The sequence below is a fragment of the Dendrobates tinctorius genome, unplaced genomic scaffold (assembly GCF_039654945.1).
Source record: "Dendrobates tinctorius isolate UK_male_01 unplaced genomic scaffold, ASM3965494v1 ptg000006l, whole genome shotgun sequence".
Lineage (NCBI taxonomy): Eukaryota > Metazoa > Chordata > Amphibia > Anura > Dendrobatidae > Dendrobates > Dendrobates tinctorius.
The window spans coordinates 18,397,600-18,423,386 of record NW_027361674.1 but is presented as its reverse complement, the minus strand read 5'-3'; the positions used below and the strand labels follow the sequence as shown (position 1 = coordinate 18,423,386).

The window sequence follows — 25,787 nt, the reverse complement described above, 5'->3', positions numbered from 1 at the left end:
GGTCGTGAAAATAATGAAATAGGCACACTATCCTTTACAACAAGCTCTATGATCTGTTTTTTAAATGTATCTACTGTCATTGTCACAGTAACTTTGTCACTGACAAAATATCTTGCAACTGATGGCTGCAAAGTTCTCTGCTCCTTTGTTTGGCTGGAAGAGCTGGGCACTGGTTCATTGGTTTGGATGCAGTCTTTCTCATCCACTGCTTTCAGTACTTCTGGATGAAAGCGCTGTAAATGTCTCTTTAGATTAGAAGCTCTGGTAGGAGCATTTTTATCTTTGCCTGAATATGCACTCATCTTGGCTTCACAGCATTTGTTTTCGTCTGGATCATTTGTCATACACTGACAGACATAATGTTTTCTATCTTGAGTGATGGTGAAATGTTCAGATACAGCTGATTTAATGTGATGCTTCTTTGACATTCTCAGGTTTTTAATTCTGCATTCACAATCCAAATGACAATTGTTTTTCCTAAAAACAATTGTACAAAATTATTGCCAGGTCGTACAACTGATATAGTGGTCAGTAATACTGTTATTATTCCTCATGTACTCACAGTTAACTGATGCAAAGTTTGTTGAAAGGATAATACTTCTTACAGTCTTCCTCTTCTGAGTAGCAGGCAGCTGTGAGATGCTTGGAAGACGCACACCTAGTATGATCTAGTCTAGAGGAGGAGCTTTACTACTAAGAATTTTCAACACATTTTCACTTTCAGTTTCATACATTGTAAGTAGGGGGGTTGGGGCAGCATGAGGTTAACCAAGTATAAGATTAGATAAGGGCAGTGGAGAACAGTGACACACAAGAAGTAAGAAATGTCTCTATCTCCAGCAGAACTGCTTATCACTGTTGTTCATAGTTTGATAGAACATATATATTTGAGTAACATTTATAAAATTCATATGAAAGTTCAATTATGAAATATTAACACATTTTTTATAAAGCTGGAGTCGGAGTCGGTACATTTCTACCGACTACGACTCCAACCAAAACTAACTCCGACTCCACGACTCCGACTCCACAGCCCTGGTTCCAAGTGTGGGACGGATGTCCTGAACAGCACATGGACAGGCCACGTGTGTTTGCAGAATCAGAGACGGCACTGCATTGGGGTGAGCTACCGTCCGTCTGTGGATCTGGACTGTCAGGTGGCCTAGTGAGCTAGGCGTTGTCCAGGACAGTGATCCTAGTTCGGCAGTTTCCCTGGGAAAGAGAGAACCGACAAAGAGTCTGCATCTGGAGCCGGAGCTCCTGCGAGGTAACCCCGGACATGGGGACATAACTGTTGGAGCCTGTGATATTCTATGGACATCAATGAACTGTACGGCGTGCGGTCGCCCACGGTAACTGGACAAAGAGGTCCAGCGTGTTTAGTGACAGCGTATTAAAACCGTGTACTATGTAATATTATGGACTATGTGTAAGCCTGTGAAGTATAACATGACTTACGGTGCAGTTTATGATGGCACAATAAACTGCATTGGACTGTTTTAAGCGAAAGTGTTCCGGTGTGCCTCAATATCGCAGCCAAGTGAGTGTCCCCCAACACTAACAAAAAGCGCTACCTTACACCCCCCACATCCTATCCAAATCTTCAGGCTGGTGACAAGTGCTTGTCACAAAATTAGAATATCATCAAAAAAGTTAATTTATTTCAGTTCTTCAATACAAAAAGTGATTCTCATATATTATATAGAGTCATTACAGAGTGATCTATTTCACGTGTTTATTTCTGTTAATGTTGATGATTATGGCTTACAGCCAATGAAAACCCAAAAGTCATTATCTCAGTAAATTAGAATACTTTATAACACCAGCTTGAAAAATTATTTTAAAATCCGAAATGTTGGTCTACTGAAATGTATGCTCAGTAAATGCACTCAATACTTGGTCGTGGCCCCTTTTGCATCAGTTACTGCATCAATACAACATGGCATGGAGGCGATCTGCCTGTGGCACTGCTGAGGGGTTATGGAAGCCCAGGTTGCTTTGATAGCAGCCTTCAGCTCGTCTGCATTGTTGGGTCTGGTGTCTCTCCTCTTCCTCTTCACAAAACCGCATAAATTCTCTATGGGGTTAAGGTCAGGTGAGTTTGCTGGCCAATCAAGCACAGTGATACAGTTGTTTTTATACCAGGTGTTGGTACTTTTGGCAGAGTGGACAGGTGCCAAGTCCTGCTGGAGAATGAAATTTCCATCTCCAAAAAGCTTGTCGGCATAGGGAAGCATAAAGTGCTCTAAAATTTCCTGGTAGACAGCTGCGCTGACTTTGGTCTTGATAAAATACAGTGGACCTACACCAGCAGATGACATGGCTCCCCAAACCATCACTGATTGTGGAAACCTCACACTAGACCTCAAGCAGCTTGGATTGTGGCCTCTCCATTCTTCCTCCAGACTCTGGGACCTTAATTTCCAAATGAAATGCAAAATTTACTTTCATCTGAAAACAATACCTTGGACCACTGAGCAACAGTCCAGTTCTTTTTCTCCTTGGCCTAGGTAAGACGCTTCTGGCGTTGTCTATTGGTCATGAGTGGCTTGACACAAGGAATGCGACTCTTGTAGCCCATGTCCTGGATACGGCTGTGTGTGGTGGCTCTTGATGCAATGACTCCAGCAGCAGTCCACTGCTTGTGAATCTCCCACAAAATTTTTAAATGCCCTTTTCTTAACAATCCTTTCAAGGCTGCGGTTATCCCGGTTGCTTGTGCACTTTTTCCTACCACACTTTTTCCTTCCACTCAACTTTCCACTAATGTGCTTGGGATACAGCACTCAGTGAACAACCAGCTTCTTTAGCAATGACCTTTTGTGGCTTACCCTCCTTGTGGAGTGTGTCAATGACTGGTTTCTGGACATCTGTCAAGTCAGCAGTCTTCCCTATGATTGTGGAGCCTACTTAAACAGACTAAGGAACCTTTTATAATGCTTAGGAAGCCTTTGCAGGTGTTTTTTGTTAAATATTCTAATTCACAGAGATAATGACTTTTGGGTTTTCATTGGCTGTAAGCCATAATCATCAACATTAACAGAAATAAACATGTGAAATAGATCACTCTGTTTGTAATGACTATATAATATGAGTTTCACTTTTTGTATAGAACTGAAATAAATTAACTTTTTAATGATATTCTAATTTTGTGAGAAGTACCTATAGCATAATAAAAGTGTAAATCTACATAAGGGCCTCTTTCATTAAAAAATTAATTTTTCAGCAGTTTTTTTATTTTGTTTTTTTTTGGGGGGGGTTTTGGTACGTGAATTTTTGGGTGTTTTCAAATCCTATAATGAAAAGTATGAGAACGATTAACAAGAAAAACACAATGGCCCCATTCATGAAGACTGGTATTTTGTACTCCTGTGTTAATGAAGGAGGCGCTGGGTTAAGATGCACCAAATTCGTTAAGAACTGTGCACCTCTTTAATTAATTTAGAACCTCTTTCTACTGTCATGTTCCGCTAAATGTGTACAATGGGCGAGGGCTGGCTACGTTTTTGTCTTAATGTATTCCAATTTTAGGTCTCATTCAGACGTCTGTGCAAATCAGTTCGAGATCGGACCACAAAGCACGGACTGGCTGCAGGTCTCCCGACTGGAGCATGACAGCTTTGTGTATTTGGCCAGGGTCACACTAGCGTATGGCATCTGATGCGAGAGCATTGGGTGTGATATGCTAATGACCCTCGGCTCCTGCTCTGCTGCGAATGGGAGCCAAGTGTCATGCATCTGTGCTCCGAGCCTCCCTCACAGCTGTGGAGGAGGCAGAGAAACTAATTTCTCCATCTTCTCCATTGCTGGCTTCGGCTTATATCGCACAGTACTCGGATAATATCCGAGTGATGTGCACTGTGTCACTCTTAGGCTAGTTTCACACTAGCGTTTTGGGCCGCAGCGCATGGCCGCCGCTAAGCCCCGCCCCCTGCCTGCCCCCCTCCGGTCATTTCCGCCTAGTATCGCACATGGCTGCATGCGATCTGCACACCCTATCTTTAGCATAGGGTGCGCTGACCGTGCGCCAGTAGAATTTTGCGTGAGCTGCGCCCTTTTGACCGTGTTCCGAGCGCACCAAAATGCAACATGGTGCTTTCGGCTCACCGTCAAAAGGGCGCAGCATACACAAAATTCTACTAGCGCACTGTCTACGCACCCTATGCTAAAGATAGGGTGTGCAGATCGCATGCAGCCGTGTGCGATACTAGGCAAAGATGACCGGAGGGGGCGGGGCTTAGCGGCGACCGTGCGCTGCGGCCCAAAACGCTAGTGTGAAGCTAGCCTTACCCATAGACATACAGTGGGGAAAAATGCTATGAGTAAGGGTCAAATATGATCCGAAACGCGTAAGCCTACACATGCTTTTATTACATGGTATTGTAATTTTTATTGATGGACTAAATAAAGGCTTTTTTTAATTTTTCTATATCGTGTGCTGGAACTACAAAAGTTTTTTTCAGTGGGGAAAAAAAGTATTTCTCGTTCGCCTTATTGGGGGACACAGAGACCTTGGGTGTATGCTGCTGCCACTAGGAGGCTGACACTATGCACAAAAAAAGTTAGCTCCTCCTCCGCAGTGTACACCCCACCGACCGGCAGAGAATTCCTCAGTTTAGCTTAGTGTCAGTAGGAGGTGGACACGGGTCTTTTATTAGACCCATATCTACCTCGTCGTGCGTCGTTCCTTTTCAGGTTCTACGGAGGGATACAGAGTGAAAAGTCACATCTGTACTCCCACATGGAGTCTGCAAGTACGGCGTGTACTGCCACCCCGTATCCTTGCAGTTCTCCGCGGCAGGACCAGCCAGATGGACGCCGACACCAAGACGTGCCAGCGACTCCAGGGGTCCTTGTCGCCAGTCTCCCTCCCACTCGCCTACCAGAGCCTGTCGGTTGGATGAGACGCAAAGACTTCTTCAGACAGGTAATGGATCGTGGATGGGTGAGTATTAGGCCCCGGCTTCATATTTATTTTCCTGGCTGCCCATTCCCGACGGTCACCTCTTCAATGGCACAGGGGACCCCGGTTGTAGGCGCTGCGGTCGCTCGCAGTCGCCACAAGGCTATAGGCAGCTCAATGTTGCCGGGCATCCCCCCCCCTTTCTGGGGACAGAGAGCACAGGGTTTTTTTCCCTATTGGGAGCGACTGGCGTCTGCGGCGTCCCTCTTTTTCGGACCTCCGCGCCGACCCCCTGCTGACAGGCGGCCGCCGCAACTAATTTAGGCCCCGGCTTCAGTTCGGGCCTACCGCTGCGTCGCGGCCACGCCCCCCGCCCCTTTCTTCTAAGCGGGCTTCTCTCCCGCTCTTCCCAGGCCCTCCCACCGCCTGTCCTTCACCTGCCCAGCCTGTCATTGGCTAGAGGGCGGTGAATCATTAACCCTGCGTGGTGCTCCGCCCTTCCTCCTCTCCTAAGGCGCGCTTTTTCTCAGGACGGCGCCATTTTCCCAGCCTGTTAGCCGGGCACCAACTCCTCACTGGACATCATCTTCTCCAGCTGGTTTTTTGTCAGGAGGGCTGTCGGCCGGATTTCGCTCTGACCTGCATCCACTGACAGGTCGCAGAGCATCGCTCTGGGGACACCGGACCGTGAGTAGCTCTGCACTGCAGACTGACCCTTCTCCGCCCTCTGTCCCCCAACCTTCCGGCATTACCTCAGCTTTTCACTATGTCTAAGTCTGATCGTACCCGCTCTACCGCCCCCCCCTGCACTTTAGTCAAGTACTTTGCATGTTCTTCGTGCAATCGCAAACTTCCCTCAGGCCAGTCCACTCCCCTCTGCCTGGATTGTAGCAATCCAATTCAGCCTGACGCCGTCCAGGAGCCATCTTCGGCCCCAGGTGAGAGTGAGCCCCCCATGCCTGGCTGGGCCTCCTCGCTATCTCAATCAGTGGCAGACCTCACCAGGGTGTCTCAGTCCCTGGTGGCCGTTCTTGATAAGTTGCCCCTGGACTCTTCAGCAGGGCCAAGCAGGTCCCAAATTGTTCCATCTGAATCAGCCAGCGGTAGTCGCAAAAGACCCAGGCAAGATTCCCAGCCGGAATCCTCTCCTAGTCCCATCTCACCGCATAGCCCTTCTCACCAGCCTCCCTCTCGGGCCTCCTCTCCCGAGTCAGGGGAAGCGCTTTCGGACAGGTCATCTGAGGGGATTTTAGAGCTGGATTCAGACCAGGATGCAAGCATGAAGGTCACAGTGCAGGACCTCATTGCTGCGATCCATCATACCTTCGATATTGCTGACTCCCCTGCGAAATCCTCAGATCAGGAGGTTTCGTTCAGACGGGCAGAAACTCCCTCCAGGGTTTTTCCTTTCCATTCCCAGTTTGGGAAAATTTTTACCAAGGAAAGAGAGGATCCGACCAGACGCTTTCAAAGAGGAAAACGTCTCGGCATACTCTACCCATTTGCTAAAGAGCTCACGGACAACTGGTCGGCCTCTCCCTCGGTCGATCCGCCCGTGTCCAGGCTATCCAATAACACGGTTCTCCCGCTTTCAGGCGTGGCGTCCCTAAAGGATTCTAATGACAGGATTGTAGAATGCCTGGCGAAGTCTGCCTTTGAAGCGGCTTCAGCGGCGGTGTGTCCAATCTTTGCTTCATCCTGGACAGCAAAGACCATAACCACGTGGGCAGACGACCTTCGGCAGGGCATCTTAGATAAGGCGCAACCGGAGTATTTGGCCAATCTCGCCAATCAGATCTCCCATGCTGGGGACTATCTTCTCTCCGCTTCCTTGGATGCTGCATCCTGTGCAGTTCAGGCGTCAAGCAACGTTATTGCAATTCGACGTACAATTTGGCTAAAGGCATGGCAAGCGGACTTGTCTTCAAAAAAGTCCCTCACTAACCTGCCCTTTCAGGGGGTGCGCCTCTTTGGGTCCCAATTGGACCAGATTATTAAGGACCCCACCGGAGGCACGAGTTCACTCCTCCCTCAGTCCAAGCCTCGCAGACCCCCACTAAGGCGTCAGTTTCGACCCTTTCGGACTTTCCGCCGTTTCAATACGGCGGACAACTCCTCCAGCCAACAGAGACCGCAGGCTCGCCAGGAGAGAAAGAAAGTTTCCTTCAGACCCACTCCTTCCTGGCGACCCCACTCCTCCCAGGGCAGACCGTTCAGATCTAGATCTGGACGGTCTACTTCAGCATGACTATCATCAGGCACGCGAGGGGCCTTTCCAATTGGGAGGTCGACTTCTTTCCTTCAGGGACGTTTGGCTGGCCGCCGTGGAGGACGCCTGGGTCAGGGAGGTCGTATCCTCAGGATACAAGATAGAGTTCGTCTCTCTCCCACGGGATCGTTTCTTCGAATCCCGGCCTCCAAAGGATCCAGCCTTGATCCCGGGGTTCTCTACAGCTATCGCTGCTCTCCTCAGTTCCGGGGTGATTGTGCCCGTTCCCGAATCGGAGCGCTTCACGGGGTTCTACTCGAACCTGTTTGTAGTGCCGAAAAAAGGACGGCGCAGTTCGACCCATCTTGGATCTCAAGCTGCTCAACAAGAGGGTCCGCCTTCGCCACTTCCGCATGGAGTCGCTTCGCTCGGTCATCGCCTCCATGGAAGAGCAGGAGTTCATGTGCTCAATAGACATCCAAGATGCCTATTTACATGTTCCAATTTTCTCCGGACATCAAAAGTTCCTGCGCTTTGCGATTCGACAGCACCACTACCAGTTTGTCGCACTGCCCTTCGGTCTTGCCACCGCTCCCAGAGTCTTCACGAAGATCATGGCTGCGTTGATGGCTTTGTTGAGAGTCAGAGGCCTCGTTCTTTTCCCGTACCTAGACGATATTCTGATCAAGGCTCCCTCATTCCAACAGGCTCACCAAAGTTTGTCAATCGTCCTGGACACTCTTTCCAATTTCGGGTGGATCGTCAACAGGAAAAAGTCCTGTCTGGTTCCTACCCAACGCCTGGTCTTTCTAGGTCTTCTGTTCGACACTCGTCGGTCAAGGGTCTTTCTCCCACAAGAAAAGATTCTCTCTCTGCAGCAGGAAGTACGATCGCTGCAGACCTCGCGATTCCCATCCCTCCGTACAGCCATGAGGGTCCTGGGAAAGATGGTCGCGGCGATAGAGGCAGTTCCCTTTGCCCAATTTCACGCCAGGCCTCTCCAGCAGGCCATTCTGTCGAAGTGGAACAGGTCGCCTCGGTCCCTGGATCGCCCTGTCCATCTTTCTTACCGGATCAAGCGGTCTCTCAACTGGTGGTTGTCGTCACCTCTCATTCTATCGGGTCGATCCTTCCTTCCCATTCACTGGCAGATAGTAACCACAGATGCCAGTCTCCTCGGTTGGGGTGCTGTGTTCCGCAACCACACTGTTCAGGGTCGATGGTCGGATCGGGAATCAGCGCTACCAATCAACGTTCTGGAGATTCGAGCGATCCATCTTGCTCTGGTCCACTGGGAAAGGCTCCTCAAGGGACTGCCGGTACGGATTCAGACAGACAACGCCACAGCGGTGGCATATGTCAACCGCCAAGGGGGAACACGGAGTGTTTCAGCCCTGGCGGAGGTGTCCAAGATTCTTCGTTGGGCGGAGATTTCCGTTCCGACAATTTCTGCGGTTCACATTCCCGGCGTAGACAACTGGGCCGCCGATTTTCTCAGCCGCGAGGGTCTCGCGGCGGGAGAATGGTCCCTACATCCGGAAGTGTTTCATCTGCTCTGCCTTCGGTGGGGAACCCCGGATGTAGACCTCATGGCGTCTCGCCTCAACAGGAAAGTCCCACAATTCGTGTCCAGGTCTCGGGACCCTCTGGCAGTGGGCGCCGACGCCCTGGCCGTTCCTTGGTCCCAGTTCGAACTTCCCTACCTGTTCCTTCCTCTGCCTCTTCTTCCCAAGCTGTTGAAGAAGATCAAGGCAGAAGGACTTCCGGTCATTCTCATCGCCCCGAATTGGCCCAGAAGGTCTTGGTTCGCGGACATTGTCAACCTTCTCGCGGACGCCCCCTGGAAGCTTCCAGACAGAACAGATCTGCTGTCTCAGGGTCCGATTTGCCACCCCAATTCTCGGCCGCTCAATTTAACGGCGTGGCTGTTGAGACCGAGGTTCTGAAACGAGCAGGATTTTCCGACCACGTAATTCAGACCATGATCCGAGCCAGGAAGCCATCATCTTCCAAGATTTACTACCGTACTTGGAAGGCCTATTTCACTTGGTGTGAGACCAATGACGTCGCGCCCATGTCCTTTTCGCTCCCTTCAGTCCTAGCGTTTCTTCAGGCAGGATTGGATGCGGGGCTTGCCCTCAGTTCCCTGAAGGGTCAAGTTTCGGCGCTGTCCATTCTGTTTCAGAAAACGTTGGCTTCCCGTCCTCAGGTTAAGACCTTTCTTCAGGGCGTGGCTCACACGGTCCCGCCGTACCGGGCGCCCGTGGATCCATGGGATCTTAATCTGGTTCTTGAGGTTCTGCAAGGTCCGCCCTTTGAACCCCTCAGGGATATTTCCCTTTCTCTCCTTTCTTGGAAGGTAGCCTTTCTGGTGGCCATCACCTCCGTCCGGCGCGTGTCGGAATTGGCAGCTCTTTCATGCCGCTCTCCCTTTCTGGTTCTCCACCAGGATAAGGTAGTTCTGCGGCCTCCGCCCTCGTTTCTTCCGAAGGTGGTGTCCTCGTTTCACCTCAACGAGGATATCGTGCTACCGTCCCTTTGTCCGAATCCAACTCATCCCCGAGAGCGGTCCTTGAACAAGCTGGACCTGGTTAGGGCGGTAGGAGTCTATCTGTCTAGGACGACTTCCCTGCGAAAGACAGAGTCTCTTTTCATTATCCCTGATGGAGCGCGGAAAGGTCACCCGGCGTCAAAAGCCACCATTGCTCGCTGGATCAGATCGGCTATCCTGGAAGCCTACCGTGTTAAGCGTCGCGGAGCCCCTCCGAGTATCAGGGCCCACTCTACTCGAGCAGTGGGTGCCTCCTGGGCGGTGCGCCACAGAGCTTCCGCACTGCAGCTTTGCAAAGCTGCAACATGGTCATCGGTTCACACGTTTGTGAAATTCTACAGAGTCCACACCTACGCTTCGGCGGACGCCAGCCTAGGTAGACGGATTCTGCAGGCAGCGGTGGTGAGTCCGCTGGCCTGATGGAAGTTTGTTTCCCACCCCAGGGACTGCTTTGGGACGTCCCAAGGTCTCTGTGTCCCCCAATAAGGCGAACGAGAAAACAGGATTTTTGGGTTGCTTACCGTAAAATCTGTTTCTCGGAGCCTTCATTGGGGGACACAGCACCCTCCCATGTTTTACAGCTCCTGTTCTTACTTTGGTTGAATGGTTACAGTTGAGTTGTTTATGTTGTCAACCTATTCTGTTACTTCTCCTACTGCTTTCTCACTAACTGAGGAATTCTCTGCCGGTCGGTGGGGTGTACACTGCGGAGGAGGAGCTAACTTTTTTTGTGCATAGTGTCAGCCTCCTAGTGGCAGCAGCATACACCCAAGGTCTCTGTGTCCCCCAATGAAGGCTCCGAGAAACAGATTTTACGGTAAGCAACCCAAAAATCCTGTTTTGATCAGCCAACACTTTGGAGGGATTTGAAAGTCCGTGTTGCCCAGCGACAGGCCCAAAACATCACTGCGTTAGAGGAGATCTGCATGGAGAAATGGACCAACATACCACCAACAGTGTGTGCCAGTCTTGTGAAGGCTTTACAGAAAACGATTGACCTCTGTCATTGCCAACAAAGGATAAATAACAAAATATTGAGAAGAACTTTTGTTAATGACCAAATACTTATTTTCCACCATAATTTGCTAAATAAATCTTGCCAAATCAGACAAGGTGATTTTCTGGATTTGTTTTCTCATTTTGCCTCTCATAGCTGTGGTCTACCTATGATGTCAATTACAGGCCTCTCTCATCTTTATAAGGGAGAGAACTTGCACAAGTGGTGGCTGACTAAATACTTTATTCTTCGTGTTTCTACTAGGCAGTGACGTAGCATCAGTATCATTCCAGTAACTATATGCGGTATATATTTTTATTTCAGCACAGAGATTTGGGATGCTCCTGAAACACTAATGATTTGAAAAATGGTTTCCATTGATGCTCTGAATTCAGAAGAAATAATTAAAGAATTGGTAAGTATTTACCCCGTGACGCTAATGTCATCACTATGTACAGTGCAGATTACACGGAGCTTAAAGGCTCATTCACATGTCTGATTTCCACGTACGAGTGCTAGCCGTGTTTTTCACGGATAACACTTGTACCTGAGATAGTCTATTCTCGTATGTGGAGAAATTGGACGTGTGAATAAGCCCTATGGCTGAGTTTCCACAATGAGTATTTGCTGCTGGCATTTTTTATGCTACTTTGATTTCTGCTCCAATTAGCTAATATAGGCTACTTTTTTTTTACTTTTCGCCTTATCACTTTTTTTTGTTATGGTTTGTGTCTCTTTTAGGTAAGTAGTGTTTTTTTTGTTTTTATCTGCAGATTTTCTGCATCTCAGTGACGTCTATTGGGAAAATCCGCTAATAAAATGAATATTTACCTTGAGATAAATTGCCATGGTGCGTATTAAAAAAACAAAAGCGCACTTTTAAAGTGTAAAGTTAAAGAACAGCATAGTGGGCATGAGATTTACAAGTGATTATCGCTAAATTAGAATATCATCAAAAAGTTAATTTATTTCAGTTCCTCAATAAAAAAAAGTGAAACTCATCTATTAGATGGAGTCATTACAAACAGAGTGATCTATTTCAAGTGTTTATTTCTGTTTATGTTGATGATTAAGGCTTGCAGCCAATGAAAACACAAAAGTCATTATCTCAGTAAATTAGAATACTTTATAACACCAGCTTGAAAAATGATTTTAAAATCTGAAATGTTGGCCTACTGAAATGTATGTTCAGTAAATGCATTCGGTTACTTGGTCGGGGCTCCTTTTGCATCAATTACTCCATCAATGCGGCATGGCATGGAGGCGATCAGCCTGTGGCACTGCTGAGGTGTCATGGAAGCCCAGGTTGCTTTGATAGCAGCCTTCAGCTCGTCTACATTGTGGGGTCTGGTGTCTCTCATCTTCCTCTTCACAATACCCCATAGATTCTCTATGGGGTTAAGGTCAGGCGAGTTTGCTGGCCAATCAAGCACAGTGATACTGTTGTTTTTAAACCAGGTATTGGTACTTTTGGCAGTGTAGACAGGCGCCAAGTCCTGCCGGAGAATGAAATTTCCATCTCCAAAAAGCTTGTCGGCAGAGGGAAGCATGAAGTGCTCTAAAATTTCCTGATAGACGGCTGTACTGACTTTGGTCTTGATAAAACACAGTGAACCTACACCAGCAGATGACATGGCTCCCCAAACCATCACTGATTGTGGAAACTTCATACTAGACCTCAAGCAGCTTGGATTGTGGCCTCTCCACTCTTCCTCCAGACTCTGGGACCTTGATTTCCAAATTAAAACAATACCGTGAACCAATGAGCAACAGTCCAGTTGCGGCCTCAATAGTAAAAGATAGAATGTTATAAATGATAAAAAAATAAAAAATCAGGGTATATTTACCTTCCGACGTCCCGCGCTGCCATCCCGGGCCACAGCGTTCCCAGCGATGCCTTGCGAGACCTGTGATGACGTAGTCTCGCGTTGCTATAGCGATCTCGCGAGACCGCTAGAGTCACGCGAGACTACGTCATCACAGGGCCTTGCCGCAAGGCATTACTGGGAACGCTTAGGCTGGGAATGCAGCGCGGGACGCCGGAAGGTAAATATACCCCGATTTTTTATTTTTTATTCTTTTTTTTACAGTCTCCTCTCCTCCACACCGTGGGTACCAACCGCACATGAGACGCTTAACATCCCGCATGGTGGGCATAGCCACATGCGGGAAGTAAGCGATTCTCATGCATTCCTATGGGTGCAGAATCGCGGCAATTCTTTGTGATTCCGCACAAAAGAATGAGCATGCTGTGATTTTTTCCGCGATGCGATTCCACCGCGGAAAAAAGCGCAGCATTAGCACAGCATGTGCGGAATGTCATAGGAATGCATGGGGAGCGTTCTGTACACGATTTTTAAACGTTTTCGCAGAGTTTTTGCGCCGAAAATTGCGGCAAAACCGCTTAAAAATCGCTACGTGGGCACACAGCCTAACAGCGGAGGTTGGCACCCTAAACATGATCGAAATTGGCGCCCCTGCTCCACGGCGGCTGTACCCTATAGCTCCTAGATAACCCTGAATAGGTGCCACATGCAGTCACTCAGTTAATCAGGAAAAGAGTGTATAGGGGTTGCCAAATAGGTAGTTGGGTAGGCAACAATAGAAAATGTGCAAAAATAGTGCAAATGACAAGACAATAAAGTGACATGTGCAAAACAAATGAGTACCTAACTATCTGTTCCCTGTAACTGTATACTTTCCTACCAGCGTAGGTTGGCGCCCCCGCTCCACGACGGCTTACCCTCAAGGAGCCCTGAGCACCTTTTTCTACCACACATTTTCCTTCCATTCAACTTTTCCATTAATATGCTTGGATACAGCACTCTGTGAACAGCCAGCTTCTTTAGGGTATGTGCACACGTTCAGTATTAGGCAGCACTTTGAACGCAGCACATGTCCGCTGCGGCTAAAGCGCTGACAGCTTTTGAACTCAGGTTATTCCGCACTAGATGTTTGCCCAATGCTATCGCATCGGGAGGGTAGTAACATCACAATGGGGGCAGCTTTGTGGTGCTGGGGGTGGCGGCCCACCCACTTTCGTGCAGTCACAACCGTCAGGAAAAACGGCGTTTTGCAGCCTGTGCTGGAGATGGTGAGCGGCGCCACCAGAGGGTGGCCGCACCCAATCTCCACCACAGGCATCAAGCCACGGTCTTTCCTGCAGGCTGTGACTGCACGGAGGTGGGTGGGCAGGCAGCGGCGGGATCCGGCGCATGTAGTCAGGCGGTGGGTTCTGGCGGGGGTCCGGCGGCGGCATCCCTCTGATTACACCCTCTCATTACACCCCCTCATTACACCCTCTCATTATACCCCCTTCATTACACCCCTCTCGTTATATCCCCTCATTACACCCCTTTCACAGCCTTATGATTGCAGTGGCGGCCTGGATCCGAGCGGCAGCTGGGAACCAATCAGCGGCCAGGTTCCCAGTGGCGGTCGGGATCGCAGCAGCATTCGGGATAACAGCGGTGGCCTGGATCCGAGTGGCAGCTGGGATCCCAGCGGCAGTCGGGATCGCAGCGGCGTTCGGGATCGCTGCTGCGTCCTGGATCCTAGCGGCATCACTTGAGTGTTCCAAAATAGCGGTCGGCGTACTTCCGGTGCGACGCAGTGGATTGTGGGACATCCAGACGGAAGTGGATGACAGACAATTTAAGGCAATTATATATATAGATGTGTTCATTGAACCATGCAGAATCACCGCATCCAATACATTGTACGGGTGACATTTATCTTGAAGAGATGCTCATAGACATGCTGCTGTCTGGAAAGACGCGCTGCATGTACGTCTTTGCAGGGAAGCCACGGGTGCCAGTGCACAAAGAGTGGAGATCTATGCTGTAATATCTGGCTACTGCGGGTTGGACGCTGCGGATGTACTCAGCGCCCAACCCGTAGCATTTACTGATCATGGGAACATACCCTTAGCAATGACCTTTTGTGGCTTACCTTCCTTGTGGCGTGTGTAAGTGACTGCCTTCTGGACATCTGTCAAGTCAGCAGTCTTCCCCATGATTGTGGAGTTTACTGAAACAGAGACCAAGGGACCTTTTTAAACACTTAGGAAGCTATTGCAGGTGTTTTTTGTTAATTATTCTAATTTACTGAGATAATTATTTTGGGGTTCTAAATGGCTGTAAGCCATAATCATCACCATTACCAGAAATAAACTTGTGAAATAGATCAATCTGTTTGTAATGACTCTATATAATATGAGTTTCACTTTTTGTATAGAATAACTGAAATAAATTAACTTTTTTATGAAACTCTAATTTAGTGAGAAGCTCTTGTACATGAATCTCATTCAATTTTCTAGAACTATGAGACGCTGTGTATGAAAATAACGCATGAAATTATAGAGCAGAAAAAATGCACCAAATACTCCTCATGGGAACTAAGCCTTATGTGTATTCGCTATTTTTTTGGTGGGGAGAGTGGTTTGCTTTTTTTTTAGGTTTGTCATTGTGAGTAGAGTTTTAGTTTTCTAGATGTTTTCAGCTGATTCAACAATTGTGACTTTTTTAAAAGTTGCATAACTTTTGCGCAAATGATTCCTACTTCCAACCCCCGGAGTCGTTTTATGTACGTCTGAAATTTTGGCGTACATTCTCTAGCATAACAGCGCGATTTTCTATGCTAAAAAAAAGGTAAAAAATGTATGTATGTAAACTAAGTGAAAAAACACAAGTAGCCTATATTAGCAGATCGGTGCAGAAAACCTGCAGCATCAAAATCAAAATACTCATCAAGCTTAAAATAGAGTTTAAAATAGGTGCAAATTAAAAATGGACGAAAAATGCCAAAAGCTAGTCAAAAAAGGTGCAAATGCACTAATGGATCAGACCCTATTTCTTTTCCCTCTAAAAACAGATTTGATATTGCTGTAATTTTATCAACCCATAAAATGTTAGTATTATGTCAACTAAACGGCACAATGCTGTAAAATCAACCCCCCCCCCCCCCAAAAAAAAGGCAGAATTGCTGTTTTTGTTTCCTTTCTCCCATGATAAAAGTTATGTAATGCGTTATATGTATCCCAAGGTAATGCAAGAAGAAAAATGCTGTGAGCCCTGAAAAAAAATGCCTTCATATTTCTATGTAAACAGAAATGTAAAAAACGTACAACTATTGGCAGGCGCAGATTAAAAAAAATTAAAATAATTGCTTTGTCACCAAGGCCCCAAATAGGCCAGCTGCTTAAGGGTTAAAATACAATGTTTTTGTCCTTTCCAGTTTAGGTAATTGGTGAGTGTTGAAAATGGCAATTACAGAGGATACAGCTTTCAAGAAACTATTTCCTAATTGTCACTTTTCCGACTCTTGAATGAAAGGTCACGTCGCTCGATATAGACTCTGTCGTCTTCCGAGTAATTGGAGCTTTAAGCTAAGAAAGAAACAATATACAAATAGGTCTGGATCTGCCCCTCACAAACATAGGGACTCATTGCTACTGCAATACTGTGTGCAAGAAATAATGGGACGGGGCAGTAAAAAATGGAATGTGCCCTATATGGGATATGTGTAGTAAAGCCGACAGACATATCGCCTGCTGAAACCAGCCAAAATCTGATCTCATTTAGACCCATTTAAGACGACAGCCACATATTAGGGTCCGTGTTACGTCTGCAACACCTTTACCCTATACAGATCTACTGAACCTGCAGGGACCGGGTGGGTACATAATCTGGGCGACTTAACGTTTTTCTGCCCTTCACCATGTCAGATGGATATCCAATTCTGGGCTAGATCCTGACTGATGAGCACCCATTCTTGTCTAATCAGTGCTTGGACAATATCACAATTTCTGTGTTTTTGTTTGTCCTCCTGCTTTTTGATGCTTGACCACAGGTTCTCAATGTGATTGAAATCTGGGAAGTTTCCTAGCCATGGACCCAAAATGTCAATGTTTTGCCGCTAAATTATCACTTTTACCTTGTGGCATGGTCTCTGTCATGCTGGGAAAATACATTGTCCATTACCATATTGCTGCTGGATTGTTGGAAGAAGTTGCTCCTCTTTTCTTCTCCGGACAATCATTTTTCCAGGTGTCCCCACAAGTCTAAAGGTGGCTTCACCAGAGAAGATAACTGCAGAGGACTGGGGTAAAGTAATTTTCTCTGACAGAGCCACCTTCAGTCTGTTTAGTACATCTATAAGAATGATCAGAAAAGGTGAGCACTACCATGAGTCCTGTGTCATGCCAACAGTAAAGCATGCTGAGACCCCTCATGTGTAGGGGCATTTCATCCATGGAGTGGACTCAGTCACAAGCAAAAAGTGTTACGTTTAGAGGCTCAGTGAAAGGGTGAGCATTACCATGAGTCCTGTGTCATGTCAACAGTAAAGCATCCTGAGACGCCCTCATGTGTGGGGGCTTTTCATCCATGGAGTGGGCTCAGTGACAAGGGAAAAGTGATAATTTAGAGGCTTGGTGAAAGGGTGAGCTAGTACTACCATGAGTCCTGTGTCATGCCTACAGTTAACCCCAAGCACTGATTAGACAAGAATGGGCGGCCATCAGTCAGGATTTGGCCCAGCAGCGGATATCCAGCTGCCAGGTCGAAGGGTAGAAGTCATGAAAAATAAGGGTCAACACTGTAAATGCCTGTGCATAAACTTCATGTATTTGTTAATAAAAGTTTGAAAACTTATAATTGTTCTTCACTAATCATAGAAACATCTAAAAACGTCTAAGAAGCAAATGTTGTGAAAACCCAAATTTCAAAACTTTTGGCGACGGACTGTACATAGCTGTCAGAGTAGCCCTTCTGACATAGATGTCGTCTCGGGATCCTCGGCGTACAACGGCCACTGCAGAGCAAGGACCCCCTCTCTGCTAACAAGCGTGGTCACTACATTATTATTAAGTGCCTGAGTGACTCCAAACATGACTTTCTTTTTCAACAAAATCCATTTGAAATCCAGAAACCATTATAAATGTAACCAAGCGCATTCTCTGTCTTTCAAAGAGCTAATAACCAAGTAACTAAACCAGGAAGGTCGGTTGGTGACCGGTGAACCACTCAGTATATTTAGTCACATACAATGTACAAGCCTAATACTCTAGTAAACATACCTGTTACTAATCACCGTCTTTTAATTTCTAGTGTATGTGCAATGGGGTAAATTATGACAGGATCAGACAAGATGGACAAGGAATGAAAACTCTTGAAATGTTTTTTTCTGGCTACCCCAAAATGCTGGGGCTCTCTTACTTTCCAAATCTCACCAACTTGACCATAGTCGGACAGAGCATAGAAGGTATCTACGGCCTGGAGTCTTGTCCGCTACTTGAAGAACTGTGGATTGCGGAGTGTCAGTTAACAGTAAGTCTGGCCGCATCTTTTGGCGTTTTCATCATTCCCTTGAGTCCTGCTATAGTCTAATTCCCTGTTTTTCTTGTGCTCATAAGCGATGGGACTATTTTGATTAAAGGGGTATCCACAGTATAGGGGTATGACTACTGAGACACCCACCCATCTATAGAGACTTGTGCCCTCTGTTTCATTGGAGCAGCAGTTACATGTGTGCGCTGCCGAGACGATTATTACTTGCCGTGCGCTGTAATCGACTATTTCTGTCACTCCCATAGCGGTAGAGCACATACACGACTGCCGCTTCTTTTAGACAAGGACAAGTTGCTCAATTTCGCTGAGGTCTCAGCTGTCAGACCCCTGCCAATCTAGTAGTCAACACCAGCTTGTAGATAGGTGCTAACTTTCTCTTAGAAACCATCTTTGACCTAGTCATACAGGTATGCTTGAAAAGAATTCGTATTTGATCTTTTTCCACTGAAACTAGGATAACTGGGGCTATCCTTCTAGCTAGGATAGTCATCTGTCATTACTCCACAAAAATAAGCTAAGTTGTCAATGTAATTGTATTAGGTATCATGCACTTCTTAATTTTTATTTTATAGAGAATCAAAGGACTTCAAGATTGTCGGCATTTGACAAAACTGTTCCTTTATCATAACGATATTACTACTATCGAGGGTTTGGAAAACCTAAAGAAATTGGAAGTTGTTTGGCTAAATGATAATGTCATTGAAGTAATAGAGGTGAGTGCATGAGGCTGGGTCTTAGACACATGACAAGGCCTGATCCTCACGTAGTAATAGCTAAATGCACTACCTTTTCATGGTGTCTCATTTATGCCGTATTGGTTTAGTTTGTCAGCAATGATTATTGGGGTGGGTTCCAATGTAGCAACGTTGAAGACCTCAGTTACCAGACAGAGCCTCAAATGATAGAGGACTTTGGCAATACTACGAAAAAATGTAAAGGGGATGTGTGAATCTAAAATATTATTGACCTATCCCTATGATAGGTCATCAATGTCAGATCAATGGGGTCCAGCACCCCTAATGATTGGCTGGTATTTGCTCCGGAGTAGGCCGGATACAAACACTGAATGGAGCTGAACACCACAGCTTCATCCAATGTGTAATGGCTGCTGCCAGTTCCTGCTGGTCAGCTCCTATTCCTTTGAATAAACTTGGTCTAGAGCAGACCAGGGCAAAGTGCAGAGACAGGCCAGGGGCTGGAAAAAAAAGGCGCACAGGCCGCACCGTGTCCGCCCGCTCGCTGTCTCCATCTGCGCAGACTTCATTGGTGGAGGGGCATCAAGCCACTTCCTCCACCAATCAGCATGCGAAACAGCTGACGCGATGACGTCATTTAAAGGGAATCTGTCACCCCTTTTTTGAGATATCATATAATGATATCATTCAATTGTGTGTCACATAAAGATTCTCTTAGTACTTTTACTTCTCCCTGACCCCGCACCTTTCATGCATAAATACTTTTTTTACATCGGTTCAGATGTATGTAAACTGCCACTGTCCGGTCCGATGGGCGGGGCTTATTCAACTGCTCCCCCTCTCCCGGTCTTGCTCTACACAAGAAGAAATGCGTAGAGCAAGACAGGGAGGGGGGGAGCAGGTGAATAAGCCACGCCCATCGGACCAGACAGCGGCAGTTTACATACATCTGAACCGATATAAAAAAGGTATTTATGCATGAAAGGTGCGGGGTCAGGGGGAAGCAAAAGTACTAAGAGAATCCTTATGTGACACACAATTGAATGATATCATTATATGATATCTCAAAAAAGGGGTGACAGATTCCCTTTAATCGTCTCAGTTGTGTACTGCGGAGAGTCAGCGTGTCGGGGAACGGGACCAAGGTGAATATGGGGTGTTCTTTTATCATGTATATGGGATGTTTTGGTGGACATTGGATATGGGGAGGCTTTGCCAGTGTCATGCTTTTCATGTGCAGGCTATGGGGGTGTCATGCTGCACATGGGGAGGCTATGGGTGCCTCATCCAGGACATGGGGAGGCTGTGGAGGGCCTCATTCCAGGACATGGGGAGGCTATGAGGGCCTCATCCAGGACATGGGTAGGCTATGAGGACCTTATCCGGGACATGGGGAGGCTATGGGGGCCTTACCCGGGACATGGGGGGCTATGTGGGGCTCATGCTGTATATGGGGAGGCTGTGCAAGGCTCATGCAGTGTATAAGGAGGCTCTGTGGGGCTCATGCTTGGGCTGCCTTTTAAAAGGGGTTTTTCCATCAAAGTGATGGCTTAGTGCTAGTGGGTCCAACCTCTGGGATGCTGTGCGAGGCTCATCCAGGACATGGGGAGGCTCATGCAGTATATATGGGGAGGCTGCGTTGGGCTCATGGAGTATATATGGGGAGGCTGTGTGGGGCTCATGCAGTATATATAGGGAGGCTGTGTGGGGCTCATGCAGCATATATAGAGAGGCTGTGTGGTGTTCATGCAGTGTATATAGGGAGGCTGTGTGGGGCTCATGCAGTATATGGGGAGGCTGTGTAGGGCGCATGCCGTATATGGGGGAGGCTGTGTGGATCTCATGCTGTATATGGGGAGGCTATGTGGGGCTCATACTGTATATGGGGAGGCTGTGCAAGGCTCATGCTGTGTATAAGGAGGCTCTGTGGGGCTCATGCTTGGGCTGCCTTTTAAAAGGGGTTTTTCCATCAAAGTGATGGCTTATTGCTAGTGGGTCCAACCTCTGGGATGCTGTGTGAGGCTCATGCAGTATATATAGGGAGGCTGTGTGAGGCTCATGCAATATATGGAAAGACTGTGTGGGTCTCATGCTGTATATGGAGAGTCTCTGTGGGGCTTATGCTGCATATATAGGGAGGCTGTGTGGGGCTCATGCTGTATATGGGGGAGGCTGTATGGGTCTTATGCCGCATATGGGGAGAGGCTGTTTGGGGCTCATGCTGCATATGGGGGAGGCTGTGTGGGGCTCATGCTACATATGGGGAAGGCTGTTTGGGGCTCATGCTACATATGGGGAAGGCTGTGTGGGGCTCATGCTACATATGGGGAAGGCTGTGTGGGGCTCATGCTACATATGGGGAAGGCTGTGTGGGGCTCATGCTGTATATGGGGAGGCTGTGTGGGGCTCATGCTGTATATGGGGAGGCTGTGTGGGGCTCATGCTGTATATGGGGAGGCTGTGTGGGGCTCATGCTATATATAGGGAAGGCTGTGTGAGGCTCATGCTGCATATGGGGAGGCTGTTTGGGGCTTATGCTGCATATGGAGAAGGCTGTTTGGGGTTCATGCTGCATATGGGGGAAGCTGTGCGGGGCTCATGCCTCATGGATGAGGCTGTGTGGGACTCATGTCGCATATGGGTGAGGCTGTGTGGGACTCATGCAGTATATATAGGGAGGCTGTGTGGGGCTCATGTAGTATATGGGGAATGCTGTGTGGGGCTAATGCTGTATATGGGGAGGCTGTGTTGGTCTCACACTATATATGGGGAGTTTCGTGTGGGGCTCATGCTGTATATGGGAAGGCTCTGTGGGGCTCATGCTGTATATAGGGAGGCTGTGCGGGGCTCATGCTGTAAATAGGAAAGCTGTGCGGGGCTCATGCTGTATATGGGGAGGCTCTGTGGGGCTCATGCTGTATATAGGGAGGCTGTGCGGGGCTCATGCTGTAAATAGGAAAGCTGTGTGCGGCTCATGCTGTATATGGGGAGGCTCTGTGGGGCTCATGCAGTATATGGGGAGGCTGTGCGGGGCTCATGCTGTAAATAGGAAAGCTGTGTGGGACTCATGCTGTATATGGGGAGGCTCTGTGGGGCTCATGCAGTATATGGGGAGGCTGTGTGGGGCACATGCTGTAAATAGGAAAGCTGTGCGGGGTTCATGCTCTATATAGGGAGGCTGTGCGGAGCTCATACTGTATATAGTGAGGCTGTGTGGGGCTCATGCTGTATATGTGGAGGCTGTGTGGGGCTCATGCTGTATATGGGGAGGCTGTGTGGGGCTCATGCTATATATAGGGAAGGCTGTGTGAGGCTCATGCTGCATATGGGGAGGCTGTTTGGGGCTTATGCTGCATATGGAAAAGGCTGTGTGGGGCTCATGCTGCATATGGGGAAAGCTGTGTGGGGATCATGCTGTATATGGGGAGGCTCTGTGGGGCTCATGCAGTATATGGGGAGGCTGTGTGGGGCACATGCTGTAAATAGGAAAGCTTTGCGGGGTTCATGCTATATATAGGGAGGCTGTGTGGGTTCATGCTGTATATAGGGAGGCTGTGTGGGGCTCATGCTTTATATAGGGAGGCTGCCTGGGGGGCATGCTGTATATAGGGATGCTCTGTGAGGCTCATGCTGTACATAGGAAGGCTGTGCGGGGCTCATGCTGTATATAGGGAGGTTGTGCGGGGCTCATGCTGTATATAGGGAGGCTCTGTGGGGCTCATGCTGTATATAGGGAGGCTGCCTGGGGGGCATGCTGTATATAGGGAGGCTGTGTGAGGCTCATGCTGTATATAGGGAGGCTGCCTGGGGGGCATGCTGTATATAGGGATGCTCTGTGAGGCTCATACTGTATATAGAGGGATGTCCACAGACTTAATTCTGCTCAATATTAAGTGATACAATTAATATTAATATAATTATCAATATTATAATTGTAATGATATTAATATTGAACAGAATTAATTTCACCCCTCCACAACAGTCACGGTCTCTCATGTGGCCCCTCAGGAAAATGAATTGCCCACTCCTTGTCTAGAGGCATTTCCATGCTCGGGTTGCCTTTACAAGGAATTTTTCCATCTGAAAGTGATGGCTCCTTGATAGTGGGTCCAACCTCTGGGATGTCTAAGGGTATGTGCACACATTGCGGATTACTCTGAGGATTTTTCTGCGCGGATTTGGCTAAATCCACAGGTAAAATTACCTGTGTTTTACCTGTGGAATTAGTGCAGATTTTGTGCGGATTCCACCTGCGTTTTGACACCTCCGGATTCCTATAATGGAGCATGTGTCAAAATTCTGCGGATCTGCACAAAGAATTGACATGCTGCGGAAATGAACCTGCAGCGTTTATGCTGCAAATTTTTCCGCAGCATGTGCACAGAGTTTTTCATTTTAGCGTCACTTTAATGGTACTGTACAACGCAGGAGATTCTCCTGCGGATCCGCAGGGCCAGATCCGCTGTGGATCCACAGCAGAATCCGCAACGTGTGCACACACCCTAAGATCCCGAGAATAAAGGAGATCCAGCTCCTCTGTGTTTCCCCCTCCCCACAACGTCATCCTACATGTTTTATTTCTCTCTCACCCATGACCGCATCACGCAGAGAGGGGGTCCGCCCATCAAGGGCAAGAACCTACAGATAAAAAGGCAGCACCTCTCCTCCGCCCCCAGTTGGGTTCCTGTCCTTGACTGGTGACCCGTGGAACCAGCAGCAGCGGCAGCAGCTTACCTTAAATAAGGAGTCCAGGGCTGACCTGTCTGTAATCCTGACAGCGGGGAGGCCCCTGTCGCGGCGGGGTCGGTTCCTGAAGCCTCCACCGCTGCAGCCGACGGGCTCGACAGGGTGAGCGGGGGGGGGGGGGAGGACCGAGCCGCCGCTCCGGAAAGGAGGATGGGGCTGGGGGAGACCCGGGACATGCGCAGGCAGCGCCACGGTGCAGAGGTGTACCAACATGGCGCTGCCCCGGAAGTGGAGGGGGACGACTTCCGGGTCCCCGCGGTCGGCGCATATGCACTGCGCGCTCCCCGGGGCACAGAGCGGAGCTGGCTGGGAGAGGAAGTGACGTCACGGCCGGGAAATTTAAAAAGGAAAAAATCAAGGTTGGAGCCCAGCAAAGTTCAGGAGTTCCTAGGACTAACACTGGACTCAAACACTGGACTCAGACCGCAAAAAAGAGAGAATTGCTCAGATGGTAGCAAGAGCGATTCAGAACCCCTTCATGACGCTAAGAAAAGCGATGTCACTACTAGGGTCCCTCTCCGCCTGCCTGCCGGCGGTCCACTGGTCATAGCTACATACGAGAGATCTCCAATGGGATGTATTAGCCAACCATTTAGCATTAGGAGGTCACTTTGAAGGTCACGTTACACTAGACTCCAAACCTATTCATTCCCTAGCTTGGTGGGGAAACAGAGACAACCTATCCAAAGGGATTCCCTGGGTAATAAAAATCACACACATAATTACCACGGATGCCAGTCCCATGGGATGGGGAGCACATATGAGCAACAAGGTGGCTCAGGGGGAATGGGGAGGTCAGGAATTAGAAGCCTCCTCGAATCAAAAAGAACTATTGGCAGTAGGTTATGCCCTAACACACTTCCTACCTGTGTTACGGGGTCATCACGTCCGCATGTTTTCGAACAATCGGGTGACGGTGGCCTACATAAATCACCAGGGGGGAACCAGGTCCCGGGCACTAATGAACACATCCTCCAAAATCTTCACCCTAGCCGAAACAAGCCTACAGTTGTGGCCAAAAGTATTGACACCCCTGCAATTCTGTCAGATAATACTCAATCTGAAAATGATTGCAAGCACAAATTCTTTGGTATTATTATCTTCATTTAATTTGTCTTAAATGAAAAAACACAAAAGAGAATGAAGCAAAAAGCAAAACATTGATCATTTCACACAAAACTCCAAAAATGGGCCAGACAAAAGTATTGGAACCCTCAGCCTAATACTTGGTTGCACAACCTTTAGCCAAAATAACTGCGACCAACCGCTTCCGGTAACCATCAATGAGTTTCTTACAATGCTCTGCTGGAATTTTAGACCATTCTTCTTTGGCAAACTGCTCCAGGTCCCTGATATTTGAAGGGTGCCTTCTCCAAACTGCCATTTTTAGATCTCTCCACAGGTGTTCTATGGGATTCAGGTCTGGACTCATTGCTGGCCACCTTAGAAGTCTCCAGTGCTTTCTCTCAAACCATTTTCTAGTGCTTTTTGAAGTGTGTTTTGGGTCATTGTCCTGCTGGAAGACCCATGACCTCTGAGGGAGACCCAGCTTTCTCACACTGGACCCTACATTATGCTGCAAAATTTGTTGGTAGTCTTCAGACTTCATAATGCCATGCACACGGTCAAGCAGTCCAGTGCAAGAGGCAGCAAAGCAACCCCAAAACGTCAGGGAACCTCCGCCATGTTTGACTGTAGGGACCGTGTTTTTTTCTTTGAATGCCTCTTTTTTTCTCCTGTAAACTCTATGTTGATGCCTTTGCCCAAAAAACTCTACTTTTGTCTCATCTGACCAGAGAACATTCTTCCAAAACGTTTTAGGCTTCTTCAGGTAAATTTTGGCAAACTCCAGCCTGGCTTTTTTATGTCTAGGGGTAAGAAGTGGGGTCTTCCTGGGTCTCCTACCATACAGTCCCTTTTCATTCAGACGCCGACGGATAGTACGGGTTGACACTGTTGTACCCTCGGACTACAGGGCAGCTTGAACTTGTTTGGATGTTAGTCGAGGTTCTTTATCCAACATCTGCACAATCTTGCGTTGAAATCTCTTGTCAATTTTTCTTTTCCGTCCACATCTAGGGAGGTTAGCCACAGTGCCATGGGCTTTAAACTTCTTGATGACACTGCGCAGGGTAGACACAGGAACATTCAGGTCTTTGGAGATGGACTTGTAGCCTTGAGATTGCTCATGCTTCCTCACAATTTGGTTTCTCAAGTCCTCAGACAGTTCTTTGGTCTTCTTTCTTTTCTCCATGCTCAATGTGGTACACACAAGGACACAGGACAGAGGTTGAGTCAACTTTAATCCATGTCAACTGGCTGCAAGTGTGATGTAGT

The 25,787-nt window shown here is 47.9% G+C and overlaps 1 protein-coding gene across 4 annotated transcripts in view; it reads left to right on the top strand.

Moving 5' to 3' along the window:
• Positions 1–25,787, top strand: part of LRRC9 (leucine rich repeat containing 9) — a 234,531-nt gene that overhangs the window by 8,008 nt on the left and 200,736 nt on the right. For all 4 annotated transcript variants that reach the window (XM_073571244.1, XM_073571255.1, XM_073571252.1 and 1 more), the window contains exons 2-4: positions 10,985–11,075; positions 17,770–17,988; positions 18,582–18,722. In XM_073571244.1, coding sequence (XP_073427345.1) covers positions 11,028–11,075; positions 17,770–17,988; positions 18,582–18,722 — 408 coding nt within the window. In that variant the 5' untranslated portion in view covers positions 10,985–11,027. The remainder of the gene's footprint in view (positions 1–10,984; positions 11,076–17,769; positions 17,989–18,581; positions 18,723–25,787) is intronic.